Source organism: Corythoichthys intestinalis, chromosome 2, assembly GCF_030265065.1.
Source record: "Corythoichthys intestinalis isolate RoL2023-P3 chromosome 2, ASM3026506v1, whole genome shotgun sequence".
Taxonomy (NCBI): domain Eukaryota; kingdom Metazoa; phylum Chordata; class Actinopteri; order Syngnathiformes; family Syngnathidae; genus Corythoichthys; species Corythoichthys intestinalis.
The window spans coordinates 774605-787064 of record NC_080396.1 but is presented as its reverse complement, the minus strand read 5'-3'; the positions used below and the strand labels follow the sequence as shown (position 1 = coordinate 787064).

Genomic DNA, 12460 nt, shown 5'->3' with positions numbered 1-12460 from the left:
GCAATTGGGGAAAAATACTTGCATAAAAAGAATATCCTGTAAAAATATTGGAGTACAGAGATTGGAGCTGATGACATTTTTCTGCTCTGGGTGGGTTTTTCCTCGTTCTGAACCTTCCCCCCCAATGGGCTAAATTTGATGAAATTGTGACTCTGTCGACGTCATCCTCCGTCTGGGGATGCAAGAGTGCTGTAATGACAGGCGGGTCTAAATGGCAGATTAAAAGACTAATTTCTCGTCATCTGCTCTTTGCCAAATTGTTGTATATAGTCGAATCGTCTCAAGATATGATTCTAATTCACATAATAATGCTATTTGATTTTTTTTATGCTGTCACAGGCACTTTAAGACATCTTCAGTATCTTCTTTGAACAACTGCACCAACTCGAAGTAGAGTAAGTATCAACATACAGTATAAGTCGCAGGCCCAGCCACACTATGAAAAAAACTGTGAAAATACAGTAGCCAAAAATCTGAAAAGCGAAGGCTGATGTTTCAACTATTTTGAAGCCCTAGATGCTTTTTCTCATCCATTTTCGGCATGTTGACAGAAACGGCGGTTTTGTTTTCAAATATACCAATTGTGACCTGAAAGTAGTTTTTTGATATATATATTTTTTTTTATGCAAATTATACGCCTATTCCCAAAGACTTCCTGTCTTTCAGGTCATTTCATGGTTGAAAACAGGTAAAACTGCAAAAATAATAGAGAAAATGCTCACCCTGAGTTTTTCAAAGCGCTCGCTCAACGCTGCCACTTGGTGATCTCTGTGTCGCCCCACTAGTTTGCAGAGGGAGCAAATAAGCTGGTCGTCAGTCACACAGTACATGTTGACCTTCTCCTCCTCGTGCTCTAAGCACTGCAAGCCTCGCAGGTGCGAGCCCGGCAACGGCTCAATAAGTCGATGTCCGGTAAACGGCTTCTTGTTAGGGTGAGTAGCCCTGAGGCATTCCTCGCAGTACGACACTTCGCACGTGACGCAGGTCTTGACCGCCACCTGCGGCGGCTCCTGCTCGCAGAACTGGCACTGGACCGGTTCCGGAGGGGTGTCCGGGCTCGACATGGCGGCGCTCACGGGGACCAGGGCCAAGCGCTCGCCGTCTTCTTCCCCGGGCGAGTTGGGCCCGCTTTGAGGAAGCCCGCCCGAAGACGAGGCCCGCTGAACTCTGTCGATGATGTTCTGCAAGGTCACGTTTCTTTTGAGTCCTTCCAGTCCACGCTCAGGGCTCAGGGAAATAACATATCTGCACGTAGGGCACTGGAAAGCGCTGATACTTTGGACCGGTTCGTGAGTGGCGCAGTGCGAGGCTAGGATGCGGTGAGCGCAGCCGAAACATAGGCTGTGGGCGCAGGGGAGCAACAGTGGGTCCTCGAAGAGCTCCAAGCAGATTGGGCAGGTCAACTCTGACTCCAGAGTGTCCATCCTGTTCAGGGGAAACCGGGCGGGATGAGGTGTAATGTCAGTAAAATCCGGGGGAACTGCGCAAATATCTGCGGGAAAGGAAAAGATCAATCTAGTACACCAAATAAAAATCAAGTCAAACAGAAACAACCTGAAAAGTGCGTTTGTCACTTTTTTTCCTAGCGACTGCCTCCTCCGGCCTAATGCGTTAATCCTTGCGTTCTATTAGAAATCTGCCCGCACTTTTGCTAGTGGATTAAATTTAACTCGGCCGAAAAATACTAAACCTTGGAGTACGGTAATTCCTAACTACTTCGCGGTTCACGTTTTGCACTCGGTGCATCAAGGGGTTGGGATTTTTAAAAATGAAAAAAACAGGCGTGGTTTCATTTTAAGGCACAAGCGAGAATATTTCACACTAGAACATACTGTACATGACTCAGGGGCGTTGTACATATCCACGAGCGCTCATCCGAGGCGCGTGATTGGTTCCTGGTACGAGATTGACACGTGACAAAACCAATGAGCACCATCGAAGCCGCCTCTACTATGACCTAGCCCCACCATATCAGGCCACGTGGAGAAACGCTTAATTCTCGTTAGCAAACTTGATCGAGCGTCCGGGTTCTGAGCCTTTAGCCCGCCCCTCCGAGTGTTCCATTTTCCGTCTATTTCCCTATTTACACAGTGTGGCAAGTATTTTTCAGCAACACACATAGGTTGTCTGTGCCATTGAGTGAAAAAACTCAGATTGAAAATACAAATCTCAAATTAAATTTTCAACAAAGTATTAAAGGAAACTTTCCAGATCCACAAAATCCCTCAATTTAAACCAATTCCACGTGTTTGCATGTGCACACCTTGATCGAGGAAAGAGACATATTAGCGTTCCTACCAACAGGTTATGGGAAATCAGTGATTGCTATTCTCTTTGATCGTGTTACGTCTCTTGTTACCCATTTCCTGTGTGTCTACGGTGATGAAATTAATAGTCGCTAACTAAACTACCAACAACTAAAGTGATCGCAGTTGTGGCTTCAATAGCTAACAGGGAAGAAACGCGTGCACCCAGACCCAGACCCAGAGTGACGTCAAAAACCGTAAGCCACGGTGCCAGTCCAGGCCAACTATGACCGACACGACAGGATCGCCAATGAGAGTGGCCTTATTCCGTGAGCTGATTGGCTGCGCGCCATTGGGACCTTCCCTATAGTGATTGAATTTTAGTATCTACAGTGATCCCTTGCTGCTTCGCACTTCAAACTTGGCGCCCGCAGTCCATTGCGGATTTTTTTTTCCAATTAAAAATAACCAAATACAGATGAGCTGTCCCGAGCCGATCGCGTTGTCTCATTCTCCCTCCCACTCCCTGCTCTTCGTTGCTCAGGCAGTGCACTGGAGTTGCATATTAAAGTTAACGATGATTGACAGACGTTTCCTGTTTAATCTTGTCACAGATTCCTGGAACCTGAAGCTTCAAAGCGCCGCATGCGTCAGTCATCGTTTAACTTGTTAAACAGTTGTTGTGGCAACTCATTGTGTGTTAGTGAGCAGCTTGAGTGGATTTGAGTGGACTCACCAATGAAGCATTTAATAAAGACAAGCATTTTTCTACTTTATTCTTGTTTAACAATAATTCGGTGGGACAGTAACATGTTTAAAACTTATCATAATTATTACATTTCAAGTGCTTAAAACTATTTATTAAAAAATACATAAAAGTTTTTTTTAATTTATTATACTTTAGGGGGAAAAAATGAAAAAACATGTCTTATATGCATCTCTTTGCAAAGCTAAATCTGAATAGATACATTGAAGACACACAATTTTCTTTTGGGGGGGGGGGGGGGCGCTACTCCGTGGTTTTTCACTTATCGCGGCGGGTTCTGGTCCCCATTAACTGTGAAAAACAGATCACTGTATTCCATTTATTTATTTATTTTTCAAATTTATTACAATTGTTTTTTTGAAGTTGTAATTTTTCAATTGTATTTTGAATTATTTTTTAATTACTCATGGCTTTTATAAATTTTCGTTTTTAATTTATTATTTATATTTTATTTATTTATATCTTCTTCAATTAATTATTTTTAGTCTTTTTTTTTTTTTTTTTTTTTGACCATCGTAAAACACTTGCGGGCAACATCAACACTACATTTGGATGTGAAATGAGTGCCGTAAAATATTGTCCCATGGGCCGCAATTGGCCCCTGGGCTGCAAGTTTTAGACTGCTGTGCTATAGGAATGTAATAAAAACATTTATGAAAAAAATAATCATAATTGGTGCATGAAAGGGTTCAAATGGATTTGATGTATATCTCTATTAATGGCAGTGAATGAGTTGACTTGTAAGGAAAACGTGATAGAGGCATGACTGAATTGTTCTTTTTAATTATATTGTGATTTAATAATGTTATAGCTAGGTTTGTGCATGTACTGTAGTAACAAACGTGTAAGTAGGTAAACAGTAGAGAAGAAAAGTTGACCTGAGATCAGTTTGGGATTCAAATTGTTGCACTACAGTAGTCTCGACGAATTAAAAGCTGAAGAAAAAAAAAATTGTGCTTTTTTTTCATCAGATGCCATAAATCTGTGTGTCCACTAGGTGTCATCTATCCAACAGAATCCTGCGAGTATGTCAGGAAGCTCAAAGGACCTGACTGCTTTCAGTACCAATACGCTACACTAAGAGTCGCTATAAAGCTGATTGAATCATAGACAATTGTCTTTTTTCCATCTTTCCCTCGCACATAGTATCAAGCATTTTAAATTTATACAATTATGACCGTTTGTTCTTCGCTACTTCACAAGATAGTCTCTAAAGTTTCTGACAACACATTTTCCATCTTTTCATTCCTTTAAATGAAAAATCAGTCAGTCAAGCGAGGTTTCTAATGCATCCACTTATTTTCCATTTGCACTATATGTATTTATATTTAGTCGCTTGTCACTAATGGCACTGCTAATCACCTTCTGTCAAAATGATGACTATCTCTAAGCATTTGGTGAGCGGCTGTGGCAAAACGGAGAAGTAGGTCATCCCTACTGACCTGGCGCACATAATCATCCCCTTGTATGTGTATGTGTGTGTCACTTGGGATGCTGCAAACACGCGAAAATAGCAAACAGGCCTGGAGGGCACAAAAAAAATGCAGCTCCTACGTCGAAGATGAAGTTTCAGTGTGCTTGTTTCCTTATTGTCACACAAGCCCCCCAAAATTTAATTTAACTCTTACATTGGTCACTTCACTACTATTCAGAAGTTGGCACTGAAGACCTTTAATCCTTTATAGTGACTATTTTGAGTCTTTTTTTAATCTTATTTTAATTCTTGGCCCTTAAGACCTTTAACTATCAAGTCAACCCAAAAACATGTTTAACCCCTTCAGGGACAGTGGTCACTAAATGACAGTTATTCAAAGTTGACACGTGAGATCTTTAACAAAGTTTAGAGTGACTATTTAAGTGACAACATTTGGTAATTATTATATATATATGTTTGTTTCTTTGTTTGTTTGTTTTGACACTTAAGATCCTTAATCCTATGAAGGGCAAGTGACAATTTTTGGTCAATTTAAAAAAACTAATCATTAGGAATTATTCTCATAATTCATAATTATTCAAATTATTATGAATAAATTTATGAATTTATACAATGTTAATTAAAGCTAAATGTATTAAATTAAAATGAATAAACAGAAATTCACTCCAGTTACAGCTCCAAGTAACAATCTTTTTTTTCATACAGTGCTGGCCAAAAGTATTGGCACCCCTGCAATTCATGCTCATTTTCTCCCAGAAAATGATTGCAATTACAAATGCTTTGGTAGTAATATATTCATTTGTTTTGTGTGCAATGAAAAAACACAAAAGAGAATGGGGGAAAAAAATGACCTAACCCAAAAAAAAAACGAAATGAAATTATAATTTACACAAGACTCCAAAAATGGGCCGGACAAAAGTATTGGCACCCTTTGAAAAATCATCTGATGCTCCTCTATTTTGTGTCATTAACACCACCAATTACTGACCTGTGGCACATAACAAGTGGTGGCAATCACTAAATCACACTTGCACCCAGTTAAAATGGATTAAAATTGACTCAACCGCTGTCCTGTGTCCTTGTGTGTACAATATTGAGCATGGAGAAAAAAAAGACCAAAGAACTGAATGAGGACTTAAGAAGCTAAATTGTGAGGAAGTATGGGCAATCTCAGGGCTACAAGTCCATCTCCAAAGACCTGAATGTTCCTGTGACGACTGTGCGCAGTGCCATCAATAAGTGTAAAGCCTACGGCACTGTGGCTAACCTCCCTAGATGTGGATGGAAAAGGAAAATTCAACGACAGATTGTGCGGATGGTGGATAAAGAAGCTCAACTAACATCCAAACAAGTTCAAGCTGTCCCGCGTTACAACATGTCAACCCGTACTATCCGTCGGAGTCTGAATTAAAAAGGGACTCTATGGTAGGGTACCCAGAAAGACCCCACTTCTGACCCAGAGACATAAAAAAGCCAGGCTGGAGTTTGCCAAAACTTACCTGAGAAAGCCAAAAACGTTTTGGAAGAATGTTCTCTGCTCAGATGAGACAAAAGTAGAGCTTTTTGGGAAAAGGCATCTGTAAAAGGCCAATATTATGTGTACTTTTTATTATATTTGTGAACTATTTTTTCTATTTCGTAAATTGTTAATGAATTGTTTCTGCGCGTATTTAAACAAACGCAGGAGCCAGTAAGATCACTTCCTTGTTGAGTTCTGATATCCATGCTTCGCCTTTTTAACATCTAACAAAAACTAACTGTGGTAATTTGATTTGACCAGCTGATGTCTGCTCGCTGGTCTTGGAGCGGCTTCCGTGTTCGGTTTGATTTGAACGCCTTGGAGAGCGCAGCGAGATATCTTGTTTGTGTGTTGTAATTTTTCGATATTCGCTCACTGTGAAATATGAATTGTTTTGTATTCATTTTGAGTTTCACGGTGTCGTGAGGATTGTATGGAATAAAGAAACCTTACACATCAGTCGATCTCACGTCGTCATTCCGAGGGGCTGCTACAGCATTAACATAGAGTTTACAGGGACAAAAAAAAATCGAGGCTTTGGCGTTGCTTTGCTGACTCTGGCACTGGACTGCTTGATCATATGCATGCCATTATGAAGTCTGAAGATTACCAACAAATTATGTGTGAGAAAGCTGGGTCTCCCTCAGAGGTCATGGGTCTTCCAGCAGGACAATGACCCAAAACACACTTCAAAAAGCACTAGTAAAGGGTTTGAGAGAAAGCACTGGAGATTTCTAAAGTGGCCAGACCTGAATCCCATAGAACACCTGTGGAGAGATCTTAAAATGGCACCCTTCAAATCTCAGAGACCTGGAACAGTTGGCCAAAGAAGAATGGTCTCAAATTCCAGCAGAGCATTGTAAGAAACTCACTGATGAATACCGGAAGCGGCTGTTCGCAGTCATTTTGTCTAAAGGTTGTGCAACCAAATATTAGGTTGAGGGTGCCAATAGTTTTGTCTGGCCCAATTTTGAAGCTTTGTGTAAAATGACAATGATTTTTTTTTTTTTTTCTCTTTTGTGTTTTTTCATTACAAGCAAAATAAATGAAGATATTACTACCAAAACATTTGTAATTGCAATCATTTTCTGGGAGAAGTTGAGCATTATCTGACAGAATTACAGGGGTGCCAATGCTTTCGGCCAGCAGTGTGGATGTACATATGATTTCCACAGTGATGCGTACTGAAAACATTACAGGCTCCTAATCTGGGCCTCACATGTACCCGTAAACCAATTACATAATGAAACAAAAATGCTTTGTTTTAAAAATGAATAGCACATGAAGGTGTGCACCGCCATTTTATAATAGTTTGTTTCTTTAACTTTCTCATTCCTATAACTTAACTGAGCATCCAGCGAGCTGACCTGCCACTCGTGACTCAGTGACTGGCAGGATTTATGATTGAGACATGAGTCACAATATACATTAGGCTGGGGCTCAGCAATCCATGGCTCTTAGAGCACTCTGATATTGCTGTTTTATACCACGTAAATGAATATTTGGTTACTTTTATTCTCAGTTTATTCTCGTGCTTGCGAGATTTACAAAGGTTGACCACTGGTAGGCCGATTAACATAGGCCCATTGTTTGTGTGTTAGTTAACAAAACAAGTCATGAATTCACCAACTATGCAAAGTCTCAGTTGCTCGTCGGAGGGTGTGCCCACAAGTCTTTGCGTCATTCACAAGCGCAAAGACTTGTGGGTACAAATTCCGGGTAGCGATCGCGATCTACAGTACATAGTTCACTCATGCAGGTCATGAATTCACCCACTATGTGAAGTCATGGTTGCGAGTCAAAAGTTACCGACATCCCTTAGTCTCCCTGAGTAAATGCATTCATCAAATCAATGAATGGATGTGCCGGAATTTTCTCCAGTTAAATGTGGAGAAGACAGAGGTGATCATTTTTGGGCCAAAAAAGGAAAGGTCAAAGATAAGCAGGCAACTTAGCACAATGTCACTTACAGCTACAAATCAAGTCAGAAACCTTGGCGTGATTATTGACTCAGACCTAAAATTTGATAGCCATCTAAAGTCCGTCACTAAATCCGCTTATTACCACCTAAAAAATATAACCAGAATTAAGGGGCTTCTGACTCAACAAGACATGGAAAAACTTATGCATGCATTCATTTTCAGCAGATTGGACTATTACAACGGTATATTTACGGGTCTTGATAAAAAATCAGTCAGGAAGCTGCAGCTAGTACAGAATGCTGCAGCCAGAGTCCTCACAAATACAAGGAAGCTGGACCACATTACACCGGTTTCGAAATCGCTACACTGGCTTCCAGTGAGTCAAAGGATAGACTATAAAATACTACAAAACACTTAATGGCCTTGGACCAAAATACATGCTTGACTTGTTAGATTCATCGAGACCCCTAAGGTCGTCTGGAACCGGTCTTCTGCATATTTCAAGAACAAGAACCAAGCAGGGTGAGGCAGCATTTAGTTATTATGCTCCTCACCTCTGGAACAAGTTACCTGAACGTCTGAAGTATGCTCAAACTGTTAGCTCTTTTAAATCAGGGCTAAAAACGCTTTTGTTTAGCACTGCATATCCATAACTGGCTATATATTTCAATCTACCTGCTTTCTATTCCTCTTGTGCTTGTCTCCATTGCTGATTTCAATTATTATTATCAGTTGTAGTTTTTGTTTTATTTTTATTTATTTAATTTTATTCCATTTGTGATTAAATGCGATCTTTTGTCTTGGTTTTCACGTTGTATTGATTTAAATGTGATTTTTATGATCTTCATGTGATGTAAAGCACTTTGAATTGCCTTGTGTTGAATTGTGCTATATAAATAAAATTGCCTTGCCTTGCCTTGCCTTGCCTGGGAATGGTGAAAAGACTGTACCCACACATACCCATATGCAGCTGCAACGACAAACATCACAATGAATGAATTCCCCGTGTAAAGTCATGGTCGCCACTCAGAAGGTGTCCCCAGAAGTTTTAGTGTTCTGTGATTGAGATGCGTAAAAAGTGAGCAGATAGCGTGCTTGCTCTCAGGAAGTTTCTTTTTCGTTAAGTAGAATATGCACCACTACATGCATATGGCGGAAAACACAGACAAGACTGAAAAAGCAGTTTCTGCTCTTGCAGTCCTCTTTAAAACAAACTGCTGTATTTTAAGCCAAAACAACTGTTGTCTTTAATAGAACTATATGTCAATATGCTGCCATTGCAGATTCATGGCGCATTAAGCCCCCGAACTACCTTTAGGATCAATTATAAAAAAACATGATATCGCTTTTCATTTTTATGCTGATGACCTGCAGCTTTATCTGCCCCTGAGACCTAACAAAAAAACTGCTCTTGCTAAATTGATGGGGTGCATATCTGATGTGAAGCAGTGGCTTGCACAAAACTTTTTACACCTTAACGAGAGCAAAACTGAATTTATTACTTTTGGCACACCTTCCATGATGAAAGCCCTTGAGCCCAACTCTGGCGCTCCGGCCGACATTTTTAAGACACACGTTAAAAATCTCGGAGTGATATTCGATAGCAGGCTTAACTTTGAAAAACAGATTAGTTCCGTTGTAAGAGCAAGTTTTTTCCAGCTTCGTCTCTTAGCCAAAGTGAAGCCTTTTCTTAGTCGCCACGACCTTGAAAAAGCAATTCACGCTTTTATAAGTTCAAGGCTGGACTACTGCAATGCACTTTATGTTGGCCTACCAAAGTCCTCGATCTCTCGGCTGCAACTTGTTCAAAATGCTGCTGCTCGATTTTTAACAGGTACACCTAGACGTGAGCATATTACCCCCGTGCTATCATCACTCCACTGGCTTCCAGTCCATTTTAGAATTGATTTCAAACTTTTACTGTTTGTTTTTAATTCTATTAATGGCCAGGCTCCATCTTATCTATCGGAAATTTTACCTTTTCGTAACTCTGGCAGGACTCTTCGCTCGACCGGCCAGCTTCTTTTAGATGTTCCAAGGTCAAAACTTAAACAGTGGGGAGACCGATCCTTTGCGGTTGCTGCCCCCAGGCTGTGGAACAGCCTTCCCCCCGAAATCCGCACCACCACGGATGTAGGTCTTTTTAAGTCTCGGCTAAAAACACACCTTTTTAGACTCGCCTTTTACAAAGATTAGGATAGCCTGGTTTTATTAGCTTAAGGGCTTTTTTAATGTTTCTTTTCGATTTTATCGGTTTTATTGTTTTACTTGCTGCAATTTTATTGCGATACGCTCTTTGTTTTATTTTATTTTGTAAAATGTCATTGTATAATATTTTCCTGCCTTTTATTTATCTTGAGCCATGTTTTGTTGTAAAGCACTTTGGGGGCCTTTCGGGTTTTGTAAAAGGCTATATAAATAAATTTGATTGATTTGATTGATTAATTTGTCCGTTTTACCCTGAAAACCCCTGTTTACAGATGTCACGCTTTTGTTTCAACCCAGCCATAAAATGAAGGTAATTAATTATATTTATTATTCAAAATGTCTGTCGTTTTTAGCTTAGAATCATTAATTGATGTCTCATATTTCGTTTTTTTTATTTTTTTTTTTAAAAACACTTTAAAAAATTATTCACTCACATATTTTAAACTTTTAAACTAATTATGTCAACATGAAAAAAATGGCGTCTGTAAAAAAGTCGCGGATATCTACCTCATAACTATCACTTAATTGCATTTTTTTTTTGTTACTATCACATTTTCTCCGATATGTTAGATGATAAATAATCAACCCAAACAAAAAAAAAAGTGTGAAAAAAAAAAAAAAACTTTAAGAGGGTAAATACAGTGCCCTCCATAATTATTGGCACCAAAGCACATGGTCCCAGGCTTCAACAGGGACCATGTGCTTTGGTCAGATGAGACCAAAATGAGGTTTTTGGAACCAAACACTCTAAGTGGGTCTGGCGTGCTACGAAAGATGCGCATGCTGAAAAGCTCCTCATACCCACTGCGAAGTATGGGGGTGGGTCAGTGATGCTGTGGGGCCAATCAAAATCTGTTGCCTTCTGCCCGAAAGCTGAAGATGGGTCGTCACTGGGTCTTTCGCAAGACAATGACCCTAAACATATGGCCAAAATCTACACAGAAATGGTTCACCAGACACAAAATCAAGCTCCTCCCGTGGCCATCTCAGTCCCCAGACCTTGTTTTGTTGGCAAAAGGGGGTTGTACAAATAATTAACACCAGGGGTGTTAATAATTGTGACACACATTATTTGATGTCAAATATTTATTTCTTTATGTGGGATTTTTTCCCCCACTGAATAAATGCACTTGTATTGAAGGTTGGATTTTTCTCTTTTTTTCCATTAAGGTCCCATATTATTTGAATTTTTTAAAAAAAATATTAGAAGCAAAAAAACCCACATCTTTTTCAGGGGTGCCAATAATTATGGAGGCCACTGTATATGAAAAAGAAACTCTCGACCACTCCTTGATGTCTGCGACTTCTGCATTGTGACCCTTGTTAAATTACCATGTTTCACCTATAAAATCCCCTAAAAATCCAGCTTTGGCCATTCACAGCTGTGTCTTGACACTCAGTGATACATGCTACCTGGAGTTTTTGGATCGGAACAAAGTATGCACTCGATAATATCTCGTTAAAGTCATGGCGTCTGTAATTCTGCTCTCGCGTGCTCTCGTCACCAGATGGGGTTTTGCTGTTTAAAAAACTTTTTTCTTTTTTTTTTTTTTTTGAAAATGCCCTCCTGTTCAAAATTTTTATTCCCCGGAAAATTGAGATTTTAAGCTTTCCAATGATGTATCACACATGCAGTATCGGACAATTTTGAAAGTTGGCTAAATTGGGGGTCTCAGAGCAGAACTTCAAATCACCTGAGTGTTTTCCACCATATGTATATATTTATACACCAGTGGCGGATGCGGATCGGTAGGGACAAAAACTGCAGACAAGTCGGTCTCCAAACACAAGCAACTCCAAAATAAACTCCAGAAATAGAAGCAGCATTTTTTGCTAGTCATTTTTAACAAAGAAAACATTGCTAAGAGGATTAGGAAAGTCTCCAGTTCAACAAAAAATTGAAAAATGCCTCCCACGGATGTTTACACCACAAAATCGCCGACTCACTGATTTTGCTGTCAATCAAAAAGGGATTCAGTCTCACACAGACCATCCAATCATCTTGCAGAGAAGTTGAGGCTCTGGCCCAACCGAGCCCCACCTATTGCCCATAGGCCCCCCGAGACGCTGGGCATCCGATGGGTAGGACGAGCCCAGCATTTATTCAGTGACTTCTCTTGTTAACCTGCAGTAGAACAATGCACTCTCAACTCTGTAGACGCTCAACTTCCACACTGTTCATACACAAATGAATGAAAAGAACGCCGCGTGGAAAAGCTGATTCTGGAGTTGAGCGTGTTATAGCGCCTTCACTTGCAGTCTTAAGGCCGAGTTATGCTTCTGCAGCAGGCCTACGCCGTCGAGGCAGACCCGATTTATGACCCTCCGCCGTAGCCTGACGTGCACCTCCACAGATTCCCGACC

At 40.3% G+C, this 12460-nt stretch overlaps 1 protein-coding gene across 2 annotated transcripts in view; it reads right to left on the bottom strand.

Annotated features, from left to right (window-relative positions):
- The window catches only part of LOC130906135 (E3 ubiquitin-protein ligase Midline-1-like), a 42377-nt gene extending 40885 nt beyond the window's left edge, over positions 1-1492 (bottom strand). For both annotated transcript variants that reach the window (XM_057820111.1, XM_057820114.1), the window contains exon 1: positions 723-1492. In XM_057820111.1, coding sequence (XP_057676094.1) covers positions 723-1424 — 702 coding nt within the window. In that variant the 5' untranslated portion in view covers positions 1425-1492. The remainder of the gene's footprint in view (positions 1-722) is intronic.
- Between the last annotated feature and the right edge of the window lie 10968 nt (positions 1493-12460).